The 23,949-nt window shown below is 45.8% G+C and overlaps 1 protein-coding gene across 1 annotated transcript in view; it reads right to left on the bottom strand.

Moving 5' to 3' along the window:
• Positions 1–23,439, bottom strand: part of LOC104082735 (protein 4.1-like) — a gene marked incomplete at its 5' end in the record, with an annotated part of 35,180 nt that extends 11,741 nt beyond the window's left edge. The window contains 13 exons of the mRNA XM_009585966.1: positions 5,068–5,118; positions 6,913–7,092; positions 9,978–10,040; positions 11,037–11,093; positions 12,829–13,040; positions 14,585–14,686; positions 15,775–15,903; positions 17,123–17,239; positions 18,716–18,888; positions 19,230–19,327; positions 20,194–20,346; positions 20,928–21,015; positions 23,221–23,439. Coding sequence (XP_009584261.1) covers positions 5,068–5,118; positions 6,913–7,092; positions 9,978–10,040; positions 11,037–11,093; positions 12,829–13,040; positions 14,585–14,686; positions 15,775–15,903; positions 17,123–17,239; positions 18,716–18,888; positions 19,230–19,327; positions 20,194–20,346; positions 20,928–21,015; positions 23,221–23,439 — 1,642 coding nt within the window. The remainder of the gene's footprint in view (positions 1–5,067; positions 5,119–6,912; positions 7,093–9,977; positions 10,041–11,036; positions 11,094–12,828; positions 13,041–14,584; positions 14,687–15,774; positions 15,904–17,122; positions 17,240–18,715; positions 18,889–19,229; positions 19,328–20,193; positions 20,347–20,927; positions 21,016–23,220) is intronic.
• Between the last annotated feature and the right edge of the window lie 510 nt (positions 23,440–23,949).

Below are 23,949 nucleotides of genomic sequence, written 5' to 3'. Positions count from 1 at the left end.
AGCCAACCACCAACTTCATGATGGAAAATGCCGAAGCCTCGACAGCCGCAAACTGGATCCCACACATGAGCACCAAAGAGCCTCGCTGCAGCCGAGTGGCCACACCACAAAACACTGGGAAAGTCTAATTAACATCAAAACTGCTGGCAGTCTTATTGTAGCTACGTCACCGGCATGCCAGAGTCACTGAAATGTCATTTTCTGCAGCAGAAAATTGAAAAATCACATTGAAAAAATCAAGATTTCTCACGCCAGCCTGGATGAGGTTACGTGCTGCAGACATTTCCAGCTTCCCTTTAGAAGGGATAGTTCAGTTCTCCATCACTCCCGGACTGGCATTGCACCGGCCACGGATGTGCGTTAATCCCATCACCGCTCGGGGTCAGCGATGGTGTCGGGGCAGGCGGCCGGGGGGGCTGCCGGTGCTTTGCAGCAAGTTTGTTCCTGAGGAAAAAAGGGAGCACGCGTTGGTTCCTTTACGAAAACCCTGAGACCTCTGTCCTTAAACAAAGCTAGAGCGAATCAACTCTCCCTGTGCACGGGTACGACAGCAGGCACCCCGAAATCCCTTCTTTCAGCGCCGCACCCCGCACGGACTTCAAGGGAAAAGAGTGAAAGCGGGAATCAACCAGCACAGCACCGATGTGTATGAGATACATAATGTGCAGGAACGGGATATATAATGTGCAGGAACGAGACCTTACGTGGATTGCCACGGGGCATGTCTATAACTCCCTTTGCCTTACAAGCAAATGGGAAAAAAAGCAGAGGAGCGACCGGCAACGGGGCTGGAGCACAGTGGGCACATCACTGCGGCGTCGAACGGATGAGGTTTCTGTTCCTGATAAGCTACGAGCTTTCTCTGTCAGAAGAGATCATATCCACCCGGATGAATATAGGTAACTGGCCTCTAAACTGCCATAGAAATATAAAGCATTTGTTCAGTTTCTTTATACTCTGCAGTGATAATTGTTATATAAATCCCAAAAATGTTCCTGAGCATTCTCAGAATGTAAAGTTTCAAAGTTTTTTTGCTGATGATAACCAGCCTTATCTCAAGATTTAAAAAAGAAAAAGCGAGAGAGAGACCGTTTTAACTAAGAAGTTAAAGAATTGAGTTTAAGTGACCAACAGAGTGCACCTCTCATCACTCTGGGATAAGATACCCTGAGCGCTATGTTCAAACATTGCTCTGGGCAAAGACTTTTAGACTTCAGGTCCTTTGGAAATGGTAGATAGAGCTACAGAAACCATGGCTTTGCAAAAGCCACTGGTATGGCTTCAAAGTACTTGTCATCGGTTCAGAAAGACAGCATGCAGCAACCTCAAGAGCGCTCAAAGCACATCACGGCAGCTGACCCGAGCAATGGCTTTCGAAAGGAAGCAGGTGTGCGTTTAAGCTGCTCTTCTCCAGGAAACATGGACAGAAAATGGACAGGGAGAGATCCGAACAACTCCTGTCCCTTCCCTCTCCACGCCAGGTTGGGGAGAACGAACAGTCCCTGTTTTTCATCACGTCTGTTCCAATTTTGGGAAGGAGGTTCAGGCAGGGAATCCCAGCCAGAACCATCCCATCCTGCATCTTCTGCACAGCACGTGGCACCTCAGCATCCTTCCCCACCTCTACCACCTCTCCTCTCCAGGGCCCACCTTCTCCAGATAGTCTTCCTAAACTTCATGTCGAGCTCAGCAGAGTTCACGTGCATCCTACGGCACGCTCTGAGCGCGGCAGGCACGCAGCCCGCTGCTGACAGCTCTCTTTCGCACCACCGTACGCCTGTAGAACCACCCAGTGACTTCTAGGCTTCCAACCACCGAAAGAGGAAGACTGTGTATTAAAAGGCAGTGTATTAAAAAGGGAAGAATACTTTCCAATGAAAAATCAGCATCCTCACAAAACAAACTCCTAAAGGCACAAACCGGTGAACTAATCGGAGCAGGTTACAAGAGTAATCGGAAAGATTCCTGCGAGATTAAAACAAAGGGTTTCACTAGCAACGTAAGTTTCTGAGAGCATTGAGAGCCTCAACCTGCACACTGAGAGCAAGAGAGGCGGCTCAAACGGTCCGTGACACACCACGGTCCTTCAAATCAGACAGCACATGCCATATTTGCCTTATGTCTTTTTCCTGCAAGCTTATCTGCTAGCTTCCTAAATAACATTGTTCACACAGCTACAGATCTATAAAGGGTTATAAATACATGTATTTATATATATTCACACATTTTAGTCCCTGTAATAAAGGTCTACTCCTTTCTCTTCTGTGCTGCTGGAGCAGCTGCCAACACTGATGGCACTGGTGGCTGTTCTAGAAGTAATTGCGTCTACACCAACCCTCCAGAGAAAGCAACAGAAAGCACATTACTATCGAAAGGAGAAGCGGTTGGCTCAGCTCAGTCCCATAATTGCTATATACAGAAAAGAAACCCCTTAGACACAAAGTCCCACTTTCCCTCCAGCTCACAAACCAGTTCTGCTCAGCCCAGCTGGGCAACTCATCTTGGAGCCTACGCAGCTCAACCAGGGTAACTCGGATAAACGTGAGCATCATCCAGACATTTACATTTGTAGGCAATAAACAACAAGCGGCATGCAACGGTTTCGTTAGAGAAGTCAAAACAATCGATGGCTTTAACATTAGAAGTGTGTCCTGATGTGGTAAAGTCAACATGCTAACAGAGGAGACGTACCTAACAGCAGGTTACTCCATTCCTGTGACCTAAGCAAACATGCGTCAGTTAGTTCAACACAAATTAAAAGAAAAACACACCTGAAGTGCACACCAGGACCACCAGATTCAGAAAAATGATTAATCTATGTTTACAATACGTATTTCCTTGCAATGGGTTTTCTCCTATAACACGATGTATTTTCTTGGAAACGAGAACAGGGGGGCGAGAGGGAAGCTGCGATGCTTTGCAAAAGGCTTCCCCCACTGGGAAAATGAAAAGTTGCCCGTCCCTGTCTCTAAGTTAACACTAACAGCAGCATTGGTAATCAAGACTTTTTATTTAAATGCCAACCTTAGTTTCCTAGAAAAGGAGTGGTTATGGATTAGATTCAGCAGATTGCTGTAAAGCCTCTTTTGGATCAGTATCCAATGTTCTCCAGCTTGTGAACATCTTACATTTAAAACAACAAGCTTAAAAGCAAGTCTTCGGAATTCCTACGTGAAGTCTACAGGGGCTGAAGAAGCAAACGTCTCCTCCCACGTATTTACGCTCCCCATCTGCCCTCTTACAGCAATCAGGAGCACGGTTCGGAGAATTTGCTTTTTGCACACTAGGAAACTTCAGAATGGACCTGGCAATCCATGACCACTCCTGCCAGGTCCCAGATCACAGCTACACGACACACAGCGGGATTAACACGACGGTCGCGGGGTGTCCCTCCCCAGGACAGCGAACTACGGAGACAGGGAAGACCAGGACAAGGAAGATGCAGCAGAGGCTACGGCCAAGAAATTCAGGAGCTTTGGTCTTGAGGTTTCAACATGACCCTGTTGCCACTCAGAGAAAGAGCAGCCACCAAACAGTCAGTGCTAGGACCAGGAGAAAGGACATCATAAAGGGAATACGTGGAGAAGGAAAAATGCTAGAGTACAGCTGACACTTTTTGAGTGATTTCTGCTCTTCAGGAATTGGAATAGAAACCTTTGGAAGAGTTTCTTCACTTGCTTGACGGGGAAAGGCTGTCTCAGTAGGTATCTCCTGCTTTTTTAGTTTGTCTTCATCCTGTACTAACAGAGGACGTTCCTGTGTCTGCTTTCGTGGTAGAAGATCAAGAAAGACAGAGAGAGATGAACAAAAATGACAGATGGGAAGTGCCCAAAATGGTACTTGGAGGTGTGCAAAGCGTTAGGACAGCCTTCTCTCAACATAAAAATAAACTGCCCTGGAGAGCAGAGCCGCTGGTGGCTTGGGTCACACCAGCCTTAGAGCTACAAAAGCTAGTCCTCTCTGCAGAGCTCATGAACATCTGGATCAGGATCACGTGTGGTTTGTCACAAACCTTTGGATCATGATCACGCGTGTTTTGCGCCTGCCCTCCCAGAAAAGCCTATGCTCAAAACCTACGGAAGTGTTTTGGAATTGGCACAGTTGAGAAAAAAGTTTGAGGCATTAGAAATAGAAATGGCGTAGTACAAAATGTGGTCTCTGACAGCTTCCTGATCGACAGTGCCCTTAAAAAATAGCGTTTGTTAAATATTGTTGAACATCCAGCTGCAGTGCAGATACAAAATCTTTTTCAAAGTTCTCACGACAGTATCAAAATTTCAATTGTTTGGAAAATTCTACTGGAACAAGTGAAAAATTGTTACACCTTAAAAATCCCGAGCGTGGAACAGGCAGGATGGCAGTAGGAGCGTTGCAAAAGCTCCTTAAATTTTGCTCCATATTTTAGCACTTTTGTTTCTGGAGTCTAAAGAATGTAAAAAAACAGAATGAGCAAATCATCACGTAGGATCATGCAAGGGCTCTAGCGCTTTCGGTGACGAAAGAAAAGATTGTGGGAAATGTTGCTGTTCAGTAACTCTCCATCCCTTTAGTTTGCCAGACTTGGTCAAACCCAAGTGCACCTAGGAGAGGAAAAACTTGGCTCTAAGCTCTCTCAGTTGAGCTAGCCTCCTTTGATCAGTGCGGTATTTTGGGACTGGTTCTTTGCACACCCCTAAGTGATGAGTATTGGGGAGAAAGTAGCTGGGAGACTGGGCAGCAAAAGAAAATATAAAATGCAAGAGTAACATGATCATTAAAACAAAAAACAGAAAGAAAGACAACATAAAAAGAACAGGGTACAGTTAAACTTTCATAATTGCTTTTCTCTCCGAATACACGGTTATATCTTTCATGCAGCTTTTTCGAACCAGCCATGCACCAAAATAAGCAAAATTGAAAGCTGCAAAAGCTGCAGCAGTGCAAAAGTCCTCTCGGTGTGAGTTATGAAACTACTTCATGTAGCCAAAAGAAAAAATGTTATCCAGCAGCTGCTGTTGAGTTTTTGCTTGGTGCCATTGCAATAGCAAAAGTCTGGTTCAGAAGCACATATCAGAACAGCAGCTTTACCTCAAGCCCACCAACCTGTCTCTCAGAAGATAGGACAGTGACTTTCTTGACCTGGACACACAAAGCGTGTTAAGGTTCAGTTGTCTTGAAATAAAACATATAGGAACAGCAGAAAAGCAGCCCCTGGCAGAATACCCTTTGGCCACTACAGCAGGGTGAAGATACCACCATGAACAGGAGAAACAGGATTGCTTTGCATCATGATTTACCATCCTTAAACATGTGCAGGGGAAGGAAAGCATCCTCCCCGGGAGGTACCTCCCGAAGATGCATTTCTGGAAGTTCACAGCAGAACGTGTCCGCCTTCACCTCAGAACAAGACCACTTCAGAGAGGATCAGATTAAGAGGGAATTTCCAGAAATGCAAATCCAGGGCTGACACCAACCCTCACATCGCTGTGGACCACTGCAGCCTTAGATGGGGAAAGCCCACAGCATCCAGTTATCGTGAGCAGCAGCCCCCCAAGACCTCACGATGCGGTCACCATGCAAGAAATTCTTCATAATAACCAAGAATATCATTCCTGAACTGTAGTTGTGGAGCTTGAGAGCCCCTGCTCTATCCCACCCGCACATCCATAAACCACGTGGCACCGTGGGCAGAGCTCTGCATCGCTCTGCTGCCCACATTCCTGCAGAATTTACACTGAGACCCAGCAACCAAAGAGGAAAGTCCATCCATGTGTCAAACATGCTAATTCCAAGGATAATGATCAACCCTCACTAGTTCATTTTGGGGGTTTTGTTTTTCTAGCAGGGAAAAAAAGCCCTATACCTGTCATGGCTTTTCTCTACGCTTTGAGGAGCCTACAGTAAACTTGGCCGTTAAAACCCCTTGTACCTGTTATGATAACCCTCCCTCCATTGCAAGATTATTTCTGTTTAAAAAGTCTCCCTTGCAATGGTTTGAAGATGAAATGCAAGCTTATCTGCAGCACTGTGGCCTTAAACCAGGAGAGAGTCTATGCCTGCGCCACTGCAGCCAGGGTGCAATTTTTCAGTTGTTATGAAAAATCACATTTATTATTAAAGAGACGGATTACCAACTAGAGTTTTACTCCCAAGCTTCAAATCTGAGCTAGGTAACACCAATATTAAAGCTGTCTGTTATCCAAGAAGAAACTAGTTGGCAGACAGATCTCTGCTGCTCCAACTCGGTTTCTTTGAAAAATTACCTTTTTAAGGACATTACCAGGGGGACTGAGAATGTGTATGGCTACTAACATATAGACACTGTTCCTGTAAGGAGAAAGATTTCCATCCCATATGAACAGCACTGCTGTAGCCACCTGAGGAGTCTTCTCGAAGCCTCCACAGCAGATCAGCACCTGCAGATCCTAATACAAGACTCAACCCCATGACATACTGGATTAACTGGAGAATAAAGTGACTTGAAAATTGACACCATCCTAGTGCTTCTGCACTAGGTTACCTGCAATATTATCTCTGAATTAATTCCCTTCAATTTAGGGTTTTGGGGTTTTTTTTCCCACATTTTGGGGAGACCAATTCCCTGGCACCAGGAAAAAGCCAGTCCCCAAAAGAGCCATGGGAAGTGTACTCTAGCATCACGGATGAAAGCAACGCTAGGAAAACCAGCATCAAAACCAGGTGAAGAATTCCTACCTTCTTTTCTACCAAAAAACCCCACATTTACATGATACTACAACTAAAGCATCAATTTTCTCAGAGACCATTATACATGTTAAAAGTCAATATTAACTATTAAAATTCAATATAACCAAACACTAAGGGGAGCTGGGGCTCAACCCTAGGTTGCAAAGCTGTCCCTTGGAAGTTGCACACTGCTCTGCACTGACACCCACACGCCGCCGAGGTACTCACTCCATCCGCTCCCGTGGGAATCTGCCCGTTGACGTTGAGGGTTCGGAAAGGGGAGTGAGTGGACAAACGTTTGTCCCATTCACTCGGCCGAGGCTCCGGGACGGACTCCATAAAGTTCTTCTTCAACTCACTGATGTTGGCGTGATGCTTCTTTATTTCTTCTTGGGTCTTATCTAGATCCTATTAGTAAAAGGACAGGATAAATGAAGAGACACGGAGACAACACCTGCGATTGCCTACGCTGCCGCATAGCAAAGCTGCGCTCAGCAGAGTTGTTGCCGACTTCCATCAATTGTGCTCACACTGCACACACACAAAGGGAACGTCCTCTCTCCTCTTTTCTCTTGTATTAATTGGGATAAACTGCAATCGGCACGGAGCGGGGTCTCCTCCAGGAGCGGGATGTGCCATCGGTTCATCTCAAGCAACACCAAAAGAGATGACAGCTGAGGTGTAATCTCACGGGTTTTCCCCATATGGGATTTTTTAAAATTGCAAGAATATGTTTGTTTGGGTTATTTAATTTAATGCCTTTAAATTGGGTGGGCTTGCTTTCTTTTCCCTCTGCTAGCCTGAATATTCATGGCTATTAATGTAGTTACTGTTTAAGAAAATATTTTCCCAATTTTGTTTATTCTCTTCATACCTATTTCTCTTTCATCCTACCAGGAATTATCTTTGGTCCCAGAATACCCCCATTACTTTTTCCCCCTGCCTCTCATCTCATCCCTCCAGGAGCTACCACAGGAGGTTTTAGACTTCTGAAATGAAGATGAGATGACAGTCCTTTAAAAATCAAACTGAGAGTTTACTTTATGCCGGATTAATCAAGAAACTCCTGCTAAAATAATTCATCTGGAAAAAGCCAGATTTCTACTCTGTGTTGCCAGTTAACAGCATAAATGCACAGACTTCAAGGCAAGTCGGCTCTCTTCAACTTGTTTAAAAATAGCTTTTCCTTGCAAGCAAACCAGAGTTTGTTGAAAACAAAGCTTTTGCATAGAATAGGCATAAGCCAAACAGCAATTTTTCTGGACAGTGCCAAAAAGCAGCAAGCCTCACCCGTTAGAAAGGGGGAAATTAAGGTCAGTAAAAGCATCGCTGGGAAATGTCACTATTTTTGTGCTTTCCGTTGGTACTCGGCCCATCGATTTTAGAAGATGGGAGAGCAAATGCACCCCGAAAGGAGGGTTTACCCCCCAATATCGGCATCCCTGCAGCTTACCCAGGACACACCACCCTCCCTCCGCAGGGCTACAGCCCCAAATGCCTCATTAACAACATTTGCTCTTTTTGGCACAGTTCTGGGGGGAAAAAAAAACAGTTTTGGCATCTGTCTTGGATGAAAGCACAAGGCAAGTGCCTGCTAGTTAGGAAAAAAAAAAAAAGCACAAAGAAGTCTGCTGAGGGTAAAGCCCTGCCCGGGTCCAGGAGCCCTACAGCTGCTCCTGGTTTAGAGAAGAGAGAAAGACCACCTTGGCTATCCGCCACTGCGCAAGAGCTGGTCCTGGGAGGGTTTGCAGAGAAGCTAAAGCCACGAGGAGGTATGTGGAGCCACAGCAGGTCTTGAAAGCATCTGGAGGAACAAGCTCGCTAAGCGTTAAGGCTTTTCCTCCTGTTTTGCCCTTTTTGTAAGAACGCAGAGCGTGGGTTATCAAGCATGGAGCGATAAAAGGCGTTCAATAAAATCAAGCAGCAGCTTCGGGAGTATGAGGTCTGCTGGAAAAACATCTGACCTGTCAAATGCATGGATTAAAAAAAAAAAAAAAAGGAATAAAGGGGGTGAGCTGCTGGGATCAGCCCTTTTCTAGGGGAGGGCTGGAGCACCTGCAACAGAACTGGTGGGGAGGGCAGCAGGGCTGGAGAAGGGGCTGGGTGCCAGAGCCAAGTATTGCACTAACAGGAAAAAGGGGTTTAGAAGCAATGAAGAAGCTCTGTTTGGGGTTGGGGAGATGGAGATGCTCAAGTTGGGCGGGAGAAAGCGAGAGGCACAGTCTTCGCAGTGCTCCGGCGGCGGCCGAACCCTGCCCATCGTGCCGCAGACCCGTCACTTGTGTCCGAAAGCTTAAGTTGTAGCAGTCAAAAAAAACCCCAAAAAACTTAAAAAAAAAACCCACCCAAAAGCTGCAAAACTTTTAAAATTAAGATTAGGAGAAGGCAGTTAGTACACTTCACTTGCAAGAGATACCAACAGGGAAACCCTACCAGCTGCTGGTGCTGCAATTTTGAGTAGAAACACAGAACACAGAGTATCAGAAGCCACAAAACGTCTTCCGTAACACAGTGTATTAAAAAAACAAAAATATATGATCGGCATGGTCTGTTCTGAGACCGTGCTTGGGCGAAACCAAGTATGAAGGGCTCCCAAAGCCGAAGGGAACAGCTGTAGGCGGAGGGATGAAATGGCTTCTCACCTGCTCACAAGCCACCCACGGCCATCGAGCCCCCGCATCAGCTCCAAGGGGACCTGGTGCCGATGCAGGATGGGGGCCAGGGGAGCGTTAAAGATGCTGCAAGGCAAGCAAGCACTGGGAGGAGGATGGCAATGCTGCAAACATCGCTGCAACCCCGGTAGCAACGTCCGAGAGGAGGACTCGCTCCTGTCTGAAGCAACATGGACATTGCGGTGACCTGAACGCCACGGAGGTGACAATTTCACCTGCAGCTTATCCTGAATTTTGCATTTTCATAGACTGTCTTTTCCCCCAGGAAAAGAACTTATTTTAAGCAAGGAGAAACTTGTAAATGAGCCCCCTGCCACGATTCATGCCACTGTGAGCACCCAGCGGGTCCAAGAGCAGACCTGAGCACGCAGCTCTGCCAATCATATATTTTGGGTAAGTATGAGAGAATGAAAGTCAGAAGAGGTAGAAGGAAGAATGCCTGCACATCGTCATGTTTACTTACACCATGCAAAAGCGTATTTAAAAAAAAAAAACCAAAAGGTCTTTCATGCAACAGCATGCAAAAACAAAGGCAGCGGCAGAAGAGGAAGAAAAAAGTTCAGCGCAGATGCAGAAGGTCTAGGCAAACGCAACTGAAAAAAGCTTCAAGTTCATACAAACCTCCAACATTAAATTGCTATGCCTGATATAAATGTTTTCACCATCTAGCCTCTTTGATCTTTTCTGTGAAAATGAAAGAAAAGGGGGAAACAAAACAAACAAAAAAAAAAAGCACAAAAAATTAAAATGTTGTTCTTGCGGGATTGACAAATTGGCAAATTAAAAAAGTTAACTCAACGTCGGGAGCGCAGCGCTGTGCCAGTGTGGGGTGGGGACCCAGCCGCAGGGACGCCGGCGTGGGGCTACCACCAGGAAATGGGGGTTCTGGCTCATGGAGAATGGGGAAATGCAATGAGTCCTTTAAAGAGACAGCTCCCAGGGGTTCATCGGCTTTTGCCTTGACTTATATCGCTCGCCACAAAGAGACAGTTTGCCACTTTTCTGTGGAAGCCTTGCACAAAGTTCATATTGCTGAGAGTGATGCATGCCCGCGGCTGCACTGCCTGGTGTAACTTTTACAAGGTCTCAGTGTGCACAGTAACTATGCCTTAACCACCCTTCCCATCTTGGATATGTCCCCTAATAATCAATACAAAAAAGCATTACACTTCTTTTTTCTTTTTTTTTTTTTCTTTGCATTTCCTGGAATGCATGCTATACAGTTTTCTTTGGTTTCTAACTAAATTTGTTACAGAGAAGACAAATTTTATAAATCAAATCAAGTGTGTCTCTTTCGAACATTCAACATGCATAATTTTAGCAATCAGACTGTCTATGGGACAAAAAGCTATCCATTTTAAAATAAAATATTTGATAGCTGCAGTTTAAAAAAAAAAAAAAAAGAAAAAAAAAAACCCAACCCAAAGCACATGAAGATATTGGAGCACTGTCTTTTTAAACAGGTTACAGATGCATGAATGATATGGCAAATTTGTTTGGTGAAAGTGTAAAATGGCTAACCTTCCTCATTCTTATCAGTTCTTCCTCTTTTTCTGCAGGCTGCTGCTGTTGGGCAGTGATAAAAAAAAAAAAGTTGTTGGTTCATTTAACTGTGTTGAACCTCACTGTTTAACCTTAAAAAAAAAATGTGAGCAACCTAACTGAATTATTAGCACAAACCTGGGGCTGGTCACCATTCGTGGTAGGTACTGTGACCTCAATGTGCGTTTTCCTCACCTACATTTAAGAAATAAATTGGTAAAAACATTTCTTGTTAGTAGACTTGTTTCAAGAGACCATATAGTTTCAAAACACAGCTGCATAAAGTTGGTTTTGAAATGCTGGGTGAACATGCAAAAACCAACATGCAGTCCTCCGGAAAGAGTTAATGACACCGCAGCTCTCCGACAGTCTGTTAGTTAACAGCACAGTTACAATAATTCCTTCAGGTTGAGAATTATTTGCATTTGAAACCAGTGCTCTCCAGTGCTTCTGTAGACAGGCTTCCCACTTGCATTAGCTTTGTCAGGCAATGTTTTCAAATTTCATTTGCAGCTGGATCTCCCAGTGAAATCCTTACCCAAAGCAACATGCTCAAATTAACACAGACCTTCTCAAAAACAGGAAAATTATTTGTTATGCACAGGTATTACGTTCACTGAGTCAGTAAGAAGAGACCTATTTACAAAACCAAGCCTAACACAAATTAAGTTCTTTACTGTCTGTAAGTAGAGAGCCAAGATAGCCTTAACACTTTAAGGAAAGTGTTTTAGGGAAACTGGATTCTCAAATACTCTGAAGACAAAAGCATCGGTGGGTGTTAAAAAGAAATGCTGCAGCTGTATTTGAGAAACAGGGTAAATTTGGCACGTTCAAATCCACAATTTCCTCCCACATCTACATTTAAAGAAAAAAAAAAATCCAGTGTTTAAGCATTTAGGAAAAAACTCTAATAAGTGAGATGGGATGAATAAAATTTACTTGTTCTCAGTTGAATGCTAGGGAGGGTGAGCAGCCGTGCAGGAACAGCATTACAGGAACTATGTGCCACGACACACATCCGAAGTGCCATCCTGAAGATCCCTTCAGCATTTTCATTTAAAAATTACAGGTCACACAAAAACTGTCCTTTCTTCACCTCCATCTCCCAACCTTAATTAACAGTGATCTCCCCTGGAGTATGTCATACAAGACGCACTGCATGATATGTTATAGCAAAAACATGGCTCCAGTAATGCTGAGAACAGGGTAATGTGCATATTGTATCTCGAGGCATACGCCTCTGCTGCAACACTGGAAGGTTTCAGTCAATAAGATTTGCAGAATATTAAGGACACTGTAATAAGAACAATAATTTTTCCCATTATTTTCACTTATGAGAAAAATATACACAGATCAACACCAGCAGAGGTCTCAGACATTTGTAAAAAGCTCAAAGAATGTTTAAAAAAATTTCATTTAAACAATACACCCCCCAAGGTCTCAATAGTGCCATTCACAACTAAAGTTTTAGTCCAGTTTGCAGAAACATATTAACAGCTCTCCCAGAGAAAGCCTATCAATGCAAAAAACATTTGCATTGGGACGCTGGGCTGCAGACCAGATCCGTATCACTGATTTCACTGGAATTGCTGCTGCTGTCATACCAGGAATCAGCAGAGACAGCAATGGGTGAGCTCCAAATTCAATTACCATGAACTTCTGTGCAATTCTTGCCTGCTTTTTGAACCATGTATCAGTAAGTTGCATTTCGTTTGACTGCAACCACCAAAACCCAGCCGCCTCGGACCTCCTCCTTCCTTGCACTCGGAGGGTCAGGGCTGGGATTTCCCTGGGATCCAGACCTCCCTGGGTGAGGATTAAACCCCTGCACAGAAGGTGCACAGAGCTGCTGCTCTGGGACGGCTTCTAGAGCTATGCTCCAGCCCGGAACAAGCGGAGCCTCTTCCAAGGAGACTCCCGTCTGACATACCTTTGATGCATCGGCTGGCTGCGGCTTGGCTTTCTCCGGTGGGATTTCTTCACGCCTCACATCGGGTTTCGCTGCTTCCTTTTCTACTTTAGAGGCAGCGACCACGTCCTTCGCGTCGGGCTTAGCTGGGACTGGTTCTGCAGCGTGGCTCTGAGCGATGGCCGGGGCAGAGGTGGGACGGGGACTCCTCTCGGGGGTTATCACGGCCACTGCTGAGGATGGGGGAGAGACAGACAGGGACAGAGTTCAGAGCAGGCAACGTTTCTCAAGCACCAGGCAAAGTCTTTCCAAATTACAGTGCTGTCGTTTAAAAAGAAAGGGAGGAGGAGGAAGAAAAAAAGGGAAACGAAATAAAGATGTTGAGCAAAGCAGCTTGTGCATTTAGTATGGGAAAGTTGTGATTATTTTCTTTATGGTTTAAATAAAATAAAATAAAACCCCACAACAGATGGTTTACGAAAAGCAAGCTTGCACTCTGCAGAGAAGCCACACCAGAAAGGCAAATATATTTTTAACACTGTGCCATCGATTTCTGAGTCCTTCACACACGACAGACACAAAAGTCCATCCCAACGCAGCCGTTAAAATAGAAACGCTTATAGCTGTGGTGAGTTCTTGACTCATTGGCATCTCCTCAACCAGAAACGGATGGTTTCTGGAAGGGCAACAATGGTTTTCCCCCATCTCCCCAGTCTTTTCAGCAATTCCGACCAAAAAAAAAAAAAAAAAAAAATCAACAAGCGTTGCTCCATAAAACTGTACAGCAACTTCCAGGTGGGTTTCAAAGCAGGCTGAGGCTGCGTGTCCGAGATGGAATCTCCTGCTGCAGCCCAAGGCACCGCTGCGAGAAGATACCCAGCATCTCCAGATCAGTGACAGTGCAGAAATGAACAGCATGCTGCCAAGAAATCATCTTTCCAGAGAAGGATGAGAGTCTTGAATACAAGCGCTAGGTACACTCAAAACCAACCGCCTACTCTTTCCTTCGATTCCTGATTTCCCAGACAGTTCCCGATCCCTGAAAAGCTTGACACCTCCAAAATATTCAAGTCAATACTGCGCGACAAAGAAAGCCCCAATTAATTCACTGCGTGTACCTATAGACGCAATAAGTATTTGGCTCTCCTGATGTTGGTTTTTATGGCCATTCCACTAAAAATATACCTGGTCACCTGAAATAATTCCTTTGACATGGTTTCATATTCCAAAAATCAGTTTATGCAGCAAGGGTCACACTGTGTAACTCATCCCAGCCAACACTGGGTTACTAGAGTCCATCCAGCTAGTCAAAGACACTAGAAAATTCAGCATTAAAAAAGAACTTGTAATTTTAATTAACTCCTTAGTAAGAATTCCTGTTTCACTGAAAAGATAACTGCATCTCATCTGTGTGTATGAAACATGTACAGAACAAAGTATCCATGTGGCCAAAAACATACAAGGTGGAAAGGGCAAAAAAGAACCTGATTTTTCAGAGATTGAAATTACACTTTTAAGACTCGTAGACACCACGTCTTGCTGTAAATCCACACTAAGACCCCAAACCACCACCGCCATCTCCGTTACCTCCCCCCCTCTTCGGCACGGCAGTTCATTTCTGTGAGCCAGACATTGTGTTATCCTTTCGGAAGGACAACCAGTGCCGCATCCCGGTGTTATTTATGCCACGGAAGCGGTGACAGCCGCCGGGGAGGTCGTACAGCGGGACGATCGGGATTAGGAGGATGCCGGGTGTGCAAAGCCCTCGTGGTGGTACCTTTCTCCTGCGGGACTGGCTCTAGTTCTCTCATCACCACCATTTTTTCTTCCTCCTCCTCTTCAACTGGGCTTATCTCAACATTGCCAAGAGCATGTTTGGCTAAAAAAGTTACGCAGGTGTTAAAATGCCACCTCGAAGATCAAGTCGCAAAGGAAATACTGGCATTGGTAAATCCCCAGGGCCACCTCTCTTCAGGGACTCCTGCTTCTCTCACAGCGCTTAAGAGCATTCAGACACGTGGAAAAAATAATAAAAGATCCTAGGCTCTTCCTTTGATATTCAGCAATGAGTTCTGTGCTGTCCAGAATTGCATTATTTTAGTTATATTTTCTTGATTTACTACCTTTAGCTATTTTGACATGTGACTATTTAAACACAGTAAAAAGCGCTGCTCCAAAATATGAGATTTAAAATACCAATCATCATCACCCCAGTCAAGAAAACCGTCCCTACTGGGAACAGAAGTGTCAAGAGGAGGAAGAAGTTTAGGAATGAGAAGAAGGGGCAGCTGCAGCAGGAGACCCTGGATGTGCTCGGGTCTGCCGCTGCCCGCTGCCCGCTCTGCTGCAGCCCATCCCACGGAACGTCCTCGAGTCTCAGCGCAGGGGCTGGTTTAGTGTTTTTCATAATATTCAAGAAAACGGGTGAAGTTCCCAGTTACCTCTTTCCACAGCTTCAATCCCTAACCAACTAACCAACTCTGCTTTTAATTATGATTAGGGTGTATCTGTCTGCAGCAGTGAAGTTGCTCTGAAAAAAACCCCAACTAGGGAAGAAGCAGGCTGCCTAGCGAAGAAAAAAAGCAGCGTGTAGGTGACCTCCAGCAGTCCCGGAGCACACAACCTGATTTTCAGGCACCGCACATTCCTACAGCTCAGGGGAACGAACCTTACAAGAAGGGGCAGCAGCGAGGAGCGTTAAAAGGGCACTGCACACTCATTTCACCACGCAGGCACACAGCCAAGCCACGGCACGGCACCTCCTCGTCTCAACCGGAGGCACACCCTGAAAAAGCAGCACGTGTATTAACAGCACGCTTGCAAAGCCGAGTGTGATTTTAATGGCAATGAACACCACCGCAAACGATGCAACCTCTGTCCTACAGCACTGCATCACTTCAACCCAGCAGGTCACAGCACGGGCGGCCGCGGGAGCCACGCCGATGGCAAACGCCGCTGCGGCTGTACCTGACCACGTCTGCAACGGCTCCGGTAACTTTGGCTCAGGAACGGGAACCTTAACCACCTCTACCTTCTCCTCCTCCTCTTCCTCCTCTGCAATGGGTTTCATTTCAAAAGTTTCAAGAGCGTGTTTGGCTAGAAAGAGGTTTGCATGTGTTAATGGAGCGGTTGGAGAACCGCACGGACACACAACGGTCGCTAGAGTGAGGAGATCCCTCTCTGAGGCAGTGGCTGAGAACAGCAAGGAGGTTTTTAAACCAGGCAGCTTAATAGTCATTTTTCACCATGCAATTGCATATCAGTCTTTCTAGGGCTGCCAGGCCCAACAGTGTATTGGATGAGAGGGGAAAAGCAGGTGCTGGCTGGTAAAATCCAGGAAAAACACACCCAGGCTCCTGTAGATAAAAACGTATATAAAAACTAGCAGCGTTAATTAAATGTACTTGAGTGATCAGCTTCAAATCTAAAAACTAGGAAATACAACCATCTATCCTGGTGTCTTAAATGTTAATTCTCCACCTTCTGTTTTTACAGCATCAGATTTTCCCTGCCAGGCGATGCTGACTAGCGAGAATTCAAGGCAAGAGAGCGGTGGGGAGACAGTCTGCCACATTACTTCATGAAAGCTTGGTCTGGATTTCATACCAGAAAAACAGTGATGTCAAAAGTGCACTGTAAAAAAAATCAGGGTGGAAGAAGGGCAGTGGAGCAGTACGTAATGCATTTGCATACAAATTTTCTCCAGTCCTAATGCACCGCAGGTATTCGCTATTTAAGTGATGAAGACTGCAAATATTTGACAACACCGCTGCTGTGATACGCTTATTAGTATTCAAATATGCTGTTGTACCTACACACCTCTTAAGGGCATTAATATTTATTAGTACTACTTATCTTAAGAGAAATATAAGCTCCATGTAGCAAAATGGGCGACATTTCTCAAACCACCAAAAAACCCCAGAATAGGCTTAAAAAATGGCAAGCAGGTCCCAGGATGAAGAATTTCAGAAGCTTTACAAGAAGTTTAAGATCAAACTTTAAAGTTTTCTAATCCACATTTACAAAAACACCCGAATTTAATAAGGAGACAGTTCTCAAGTTCCAGCACATCCTAAACTTTTTCCCCACCTCCCCAACAAGGATTACAGTCTAACAAGGTGCAAAGTGGAAATTTAAGGAGTCTCCCAGAGCCGGGGCTTTGCCGGGCTGTCTGTCCTCTGACTGTGAAACTCTTCTTGCAAAGAAACGAAAAAGAAAGCCGCCAGATTTGGTGAAACTTTGAGTTGTCAGGAACAAGCATGTAAAGGATAGGAAAGGTGCTGCAGAAGAGTTGTAGCCACCACCACAGCTATACCTGGCTTTTCTCGGATCTGATCCACGGGTTTTGGTTCGGGAACCTCAACCACCACCACCTCCTCCTGCTTCTCTTCCTCTACGGCTCTGAACTCAACTTTTTGAGTCGCACGTTTAGCTGAAGAAACGGGGCACATGTTAACGACTGCCCACACAGCAGATGGAAAAAGGCTGCAGACTTCAATGGGGACAGAAGCATTACATTCACAGGCTGCTCTTTTCCAAGCTCTGACATTTGGGTGCGGGATTGCAGCGGGGATTTCCCTACTCATCTGGGGTCATAATGGTCTACAGGGCATGGCCAAGGGGCAACCAACAGCGCTGGTCCCCTTGCCTCCGTGCACCGTGCCTGGGTAAGCTCGCACGCCCGGACTGCAGGCAAGCAGGCATTTTGCTTTGCTGTGATATGGAGCTCAAACCAAGCAGCCCTTTCCCTCCTAGCTCTGAGGCACGAAGCCCACGCTCAGGTAAACCCATGCCAGGAGCAGGGGCAGCCTGGCTGCTGCTGGCCACAGGGCACTGGGGCAGCCCTGCTCCCTCCCGGGTCGCTGCACGACCTCAGGGCTCAAAGCAACGCTGTTCTTGCTCCATCAGGTGCCCCTGGTGCAAAGGGATGCTCTCCTTTCCCTGGATCCTCTTGGTGCAAAGGGATGCTCTCCTTTCCCTGGATCCTCTTGGTGCAAAGGGATGCTCCCCTTTCCCTGGACCCTCTTGGTGCAAAGGGATGCTCTCCTTTCCCTGGATCCTCTTGGTGAAAAGGGATGCTCCCCTTTCCCTGGACCCTCTTGGTGCAAAGGGATGCTCCCCTTTCCCTGGACCCTCTTGGTGCAAACGGATGCTCTCCTTTCCCTGGACCCTCTTGGTGCAAAGGGATGCTCCCCTTTCCCTGGATCCTCTTGGTGAAAAGGGATGCTCCCCTTTCCCTGGATCCTCTTGGTGCAAAGGGATGCTCCCCTTTCCCTGGACCCTCTTGGTGCAAAGGGATGCTCCCCTTTCCCTGGATCCTCTTGGTGAAAAGGGATGCTCCCCTTTCCCTGGATCCTAATTTTACAAGCACCCCATGATCCAGATCAAGGAGAGCAAACTTAGGCACTCCCCCTTCCATGCTTCACCTCCTCTAACCTGCTGCTATCTGGCTCTCTTAAAAATGTCAGGGACGAGCCCACCTGATTGATAGGCCACAAACTTCAACATTAGCATCGTTTTAACAGACGCTGACAAGGTTTCAAACAGTTGTGGCAAAAAATCTCCCCCTCAAGGAAAACTATTTAATTTAAGAAGCTACGTTAAACAAAACAAATCCTAGAATAGCTTAATTCCTCATTTGCTAAAAGGAAAATGCGTTCAGATTGAATGAGGAAATATCTTTACAACCAGAACTTTGCCATAAGCCTTCAGCACCCACCTACATCCTTTTTGTCAGCCAGTTCTTGCTAGTACTACTATCGGTTTGCATTTTATATCCAGGTCTTGTATTAAAGTGAGAAGTTACGCTTTTTTATTTTTAAAGCAGGGAATTTAGGCAATATTTAAGGAGTATTTCAGCATCCTGCAGAATCCAGCCACAAAGAGGGAAAAGGGACCAGACACTCACCTCCATCGAGGCTCCTGGAGGCTCGCTTACTTGCCGTCCGCTCGAACTGGGGAGCGGGTCGGTCGATCAAGGCACTCGCCTGCCTCGTCTGCGCCTGTGTCCGGCCGCTGTAGCGGAACTTGGAGCCCAGCGCCAGGAACCTGCTCTTCGGGATGGCCTCAGTGGAAGTCAGCCTGAAAACCACATGCACAATTTAAAAATCATACCTCCAGGTCTAGGAAGCGGCAGGTAAAGAGAAATTAAAATATAAATTAAAGAAGCCTCTGCATACGCTTGATTAACGAAACAACACGCGCTAACAATAAGCCCCACATCTACATAAGACCTCTGTCTTATGTATCTTATGAAGTGGAAGCTGCCTAGAAATTTATTGCAATACAAACACTTAATGTCTCTGCAACCATTTCACTCTGAATTTTGTTAAGCACCAAGGAACACTGAAGGAGTGCTCATTTTCAGCAGCTAATCTAAAGCATTGGTTATTCAAGGTGAGCCTACCATTTAGAAAACCCACCTGAAAAACGTGTGATGTTCAACACATACTTTCCACAGCTTCTTCGCTGCCCGGTAACTTGGTAGCTTGAATCCAATTGTACTTTCATACTGTTCTTGCTGTGGAAAATATAAGTTACTTAGGTATAGCAAGAAACAAATGTGGCAGGAGTCCAGTCCCCAGCCCATCGACCTGTTCTGCTACTGCACAAACTGCTGGTCTAGCCCAAGAGCAGCTGAACTCACTCCATGATGTGCCGGAGGAGCCTGGGTCTGAGAAAACACAACCCCAACGCATCTCTCAGGACGCACCAGGACTTGCAGAGGAGCGTGCCGTGGGTTTTGCAGCCAGATTCATTTACCCCCGTGTCGCGCTGCCCAGCTGCGGGACAGGGTCAAAAATTGACCTCCCTGCAAGGCTGGGTCATGGCAGTCGAAGCAGGAGGAAGAAGGAGAGGAGTAAAGAGGCTGATCCCCGTTACAGCCTCTCTCCCCACCGTGTTTCCAGCAGCCAGGCTGCTCTCCCTGTTCACGAGAGGCAGCGTCAGGGCAACCACCCCCTGCCTGCGGCAGTCTAAGTGAAAAGGTATGCCTCTCTATTTTTTTTTTTAATTTTTTTTTTTAAGTGAGACAAAGAGCTTTTGTCTTGCCCTGTTTCCAAAAAAGGAGTCAGTCCTCTCCCAGTCTTAACTGTGAACTTCGCACCGCTTTCCTCTGGATGCTGGGAATACCACTCAGTGCCAGGAGGTGGTGCTGGATGACACGTTGTTTGAATTGTCACCCGTTCTTTTACAGCTTCAGCAAGGTCAGCTCTACCTGAAGAGCTGAACTTAATACCAAGCCAAGATCAGAAACCCAATAGTGTAAAACGCTCATTCAGAGAAAAGCTTGCTCCCTCCCCCCACTTTGTTTTAGTGAAGCATACACGATGGTGATAATCAGAAGGCAATTAAAGAAGACACGAGCACAAAGAAGTCAGAACGTACCTCCCCTGGCCGAATCTTAATAAAGAAGCTGCTGCGTTTGTAGGAAATCTTCAGGACTTTGGGCCACGGGAAGCGGTTGATTCTCAGTTTATCTTTGTAAACAAGAAGGCCACTGGAACAGACTCCCAGAGTGATATCCACTCCTTCCAAGTCCTGGAAAAGCAGATGAGGATTTAAGCAGCGTCAGAGTTACAAATTTCAGGTCAGCATCTGTCAAATTACCCCTTTTGGTCTTCCCCCAAGGCTCTCCTGAATTCATCTCCCCACCACCCAGACCTCAGCTTCTAGCTCCCTATGCAGCCAGGGCCAGGCTTGCTTTTCCTTCACGTTTCTCCGTACAACCCCCTCCCTTCTGCAGATCTCTCTTGCGATGCTGTTTGCTCAAATAGCTTGTCTAGAGCCTATCCTGCCTATCTCTGAGCGGAGTAGCTGACCTTGCAGGGTCAGAGCCTTATTCTAAGTTCCTCAGAGCAAGGACCTGTCTGCATCAGTAGCTTTGTAAAGCTTCCTGTAATATATAAATAATAAGCAATCAGGAAGAATCACTTCTCTAACAACACTTGCAACAGTCCTTGAGGCATTTCTGTGGTGTGTCTGTGTTTCTGTACCAGTAGCCAGCTTACTTCCTATAATCTTTCAAAAGGAGCCTCCTGAAATAGGTAAACTTGCTCCTGCAAGGGAAGGATAATCCAATTACAAAATCCACAGGCAGGTGCACGCACGCTGATTCTCACCTTGGCTTGGTGAAGGTCGACTCCATACATAGACAACTTTTTCGCATTCTCAAGAAATTCCAGGTCTGCTTGGGCTGGAGTCATGGATCTGGGGAAAGAGAGAGAGGGCTTGGTATTCCCGTAACTGTTGCTTTTCGGAGGGCACAGATAAGACTTCACAAAGCCATTTACTCGTTAGATTTTCTTTTGCTTTCAACACAAATCTGTGCCCAGATGAAGAATTATTAAATTGCTCTGAATGCACAAATCTGTGCTTTAAGACATCCTCGTGAAACAGATGCACCTTATTTCTGTGGAGCTGTACAGACCCCAGACAAGAAAGCAAGTTATCCGGCGAGGAAGTGCGGTACGGGGTCCAAAACAAAATTCAGTGGAAGAAACACCAACTCAGCTGAAGGCAGAGGGTGACAGGTACTGTCCTCCCAGACCTCCAGACCGCCCCCAAACCCAGCTATTGTTCTCCAAACCAAACGCAAGGACAGCTGAGACCACTCGGCAGCAATTCCTACTGGGGCAGACCAGATGAATGAGATGTTTTCTGGGAACAGATGGTACCCTGTCTGCAGGAGGGGCAACACAACACAACTTTGCTTAACAGAAACATCCTGATAATGGAGGCTATTATCAACGTTATTGAAGTGCCCTTGTTAATAAGTTTCTGGTGTACACCTAACAGCTCTGCTGGGAGAGTATTCAGCTGAATACATTTCATTTTGTTCCCTGCTTTGATGTCTCTCTTTCTGAGCGCTCGCATACATCTTGTGTGCGATGTCAATAGAGGTTTTAGTGGTGGGAGACAGGGCAGAGGAAGACGACTGTAAGGACAATCCTCTAGGAAAGACCCAGGAGCAGTCGCCATCTCCGACACGAGACTTGCGCTTTGCAAATAAAGTAGCCAGAGACGGAGCATGGTTTAGCAGAGTTTTCCCACTGAAAACCCTCTGACAGTTTAACGTTCACAGAACACAGACCAGAAATTAAATATTGCTTCCTCCCTCCTGCACGCACAAGCAGGTTAAATATAACTACATCCCATACCTTGAAGTATCCTTCTAATGAAGCCATGAATAATTCATGAACGTGATCTGCCTCTTCTAGCACAGCTAACGGCCTTTGACTTCAAGTCATGAAGCTCGTCAGCGGCCCCGGACTTATTTTCCCTCATTTCCTCTCCTCTCAGTGCAAATGGAGGGGAAATCAATTTGAAGTATTGATTTGCGGGGTTGAGCGAGGTGTTAATTGTAGCTTTGGTCACAGCCGGGGGCACACGTCCACCCTTCCCTACTGCTCTCAGGTTATTAGTTCCCGTCTGCCTGCGAGAAGGTCTCGTCTTTGCTCCGTTCTCGTTATTAGTGCATCAGCCAGCAGCTTTTCACAGGTCAAGGGGCTGCCGGTTGAAGGGCTCAGTATCACGGAGTGGTTTTATGGGCTTTTTTTTTCCCCTTAAAGCACAAACATATCTCTGGGAGGCTGCAGAAGCTACCGGCTGGCCGCTCTCCCCGCCAGCCCTCCGTGCCGGCAAGCACACAGCTCCGCACAGCTTCTGCAATCCAAGCACTCGAGAGCATCTACGAAAGTAAGCTCAAAATAAGATGAGGAAGAGGTTTGGTTGTTGTGACCCTTTAATCTGCTACCAGGAGTCCTTCAACCCTACCTGAACAAGACACATCTGCCCAGGTCATGGTCGCACTGGGGAACACAAGGAGGACAGCCTAACTGCAGGTTTATACCTCCTGCATCATCTGGAAAACCTCCACGTTAGAAAGTGTTACTCATTAAAAGTGGCAGCAGAAAACCCCAAACACGCTGTAGGCTACAGCGTATACACAAAGAGACGAGATCTGCTCCAACCAGGTTGCAATCCAAAAAATACATAAATCCCAAAGCAAATATAAATAAAAAGACAAAGGTCAAGGTTAAAACAAGCAAACTTTGTATTTTCATATGAAATAAAACCCACTTTCACAGCTATACTGTTGAAAAACTCTTAATAAACAATTGCAAGACTTTGCATCTGCTTTCTAAAAACACAGCTTCTTCACACAGGAAAAAAGAATTCCAGCTTCTAGAAAGATTTTGTTATAAAGTATCAGATCTTTTTTAAATAGCTGATGTTCTCAGTAGCTGAAAATTCACACCTTACTGCTACACCTTCTGTTGCCAACATAAAAAAATTGGTGTAGCAGGAAACCAAAAGCATACAACAGAGGTGGGGAAAATACCAGAAACCCCCATTATTTCCATTATTTCAGGCTGCTGTGCATGAACAAGCCCTCCAGCCGCTGCACCTTACCTGTATGTTTTATGAAGCTCCACAACCTTCTCTTCGAGCTCTTTTGTCTGGTTTGGGGCCAATTTAAATTCACTGATGTAATCCGGGCTGTGTAGATCGGGATCATAGTCTCCCAACTCGGACTGGACCGTGTACGAACCCAGCAGAGCCAAAGTCGCAAAGGAACAGGGCAGCCGCCCCGTAATGATGTCTTGTCTAAGCTGAAGACACAAGTAATACCTGGGGGGAAGCAAAATACTATTTACAGAGAGCATAGAGAAACTTAAGAAACTCGAGGATCAAACAGAACCTCTTTTTTCATGCCACTGATGAATGCAGCATGGCGCTTGTTTCTGATTTCTACCTGTATTTTTACTTATGGGGTAACATGCCCACAATAAACAGTGTGGAGGACAGGAGGGCTTACTCCACTCTGCAAAGGGAGTAGAGGACACTTACAGTCAGAAAATCTTGTTTTTAAATAAAAATGTACTTTTCTATACCAACACACACGCCAGGATTATAAATGACACTGCTTTACACATGTGGAATTTGGTGAAGAGAGGGAGCATCCCACACATCCACTAAAAACAAACAAAAAAACCCTCCAAACTGTTAAGACATCTGATCTCCTTGCTGAAGGATGGAATAAACCCGAACATTAAAAATTTCTACTCAATATTCACTGCTTTGCTGAGCGAGCTCACTGGCTGCTAGCAAGATTCCCAGGTAATTCATAGAACAGAATCA

This window comes from Fulmarus glacialis, unplaced genomic scaffold, assembly GCF_000690835.1.
Source record: "Fulmarus glacialis isolate BGI_N327 unplaced genomic scaffold, ASM69083v1 scaffold12479, whole genome shotgun sequence".
Classification (NCBI taxonomy): domain Eukaryota; kingdom Metazoa; phylum Chordata; class Aves; order Procellariiformes; family Procellariidae; genus Fulmarus; species Fulmarus glacialis.
The sequence above is the reverse complement of the archived record's forward strand: the minus strand, read 5'-3'. Positions and strand labels throughout refer to the sequence as shown.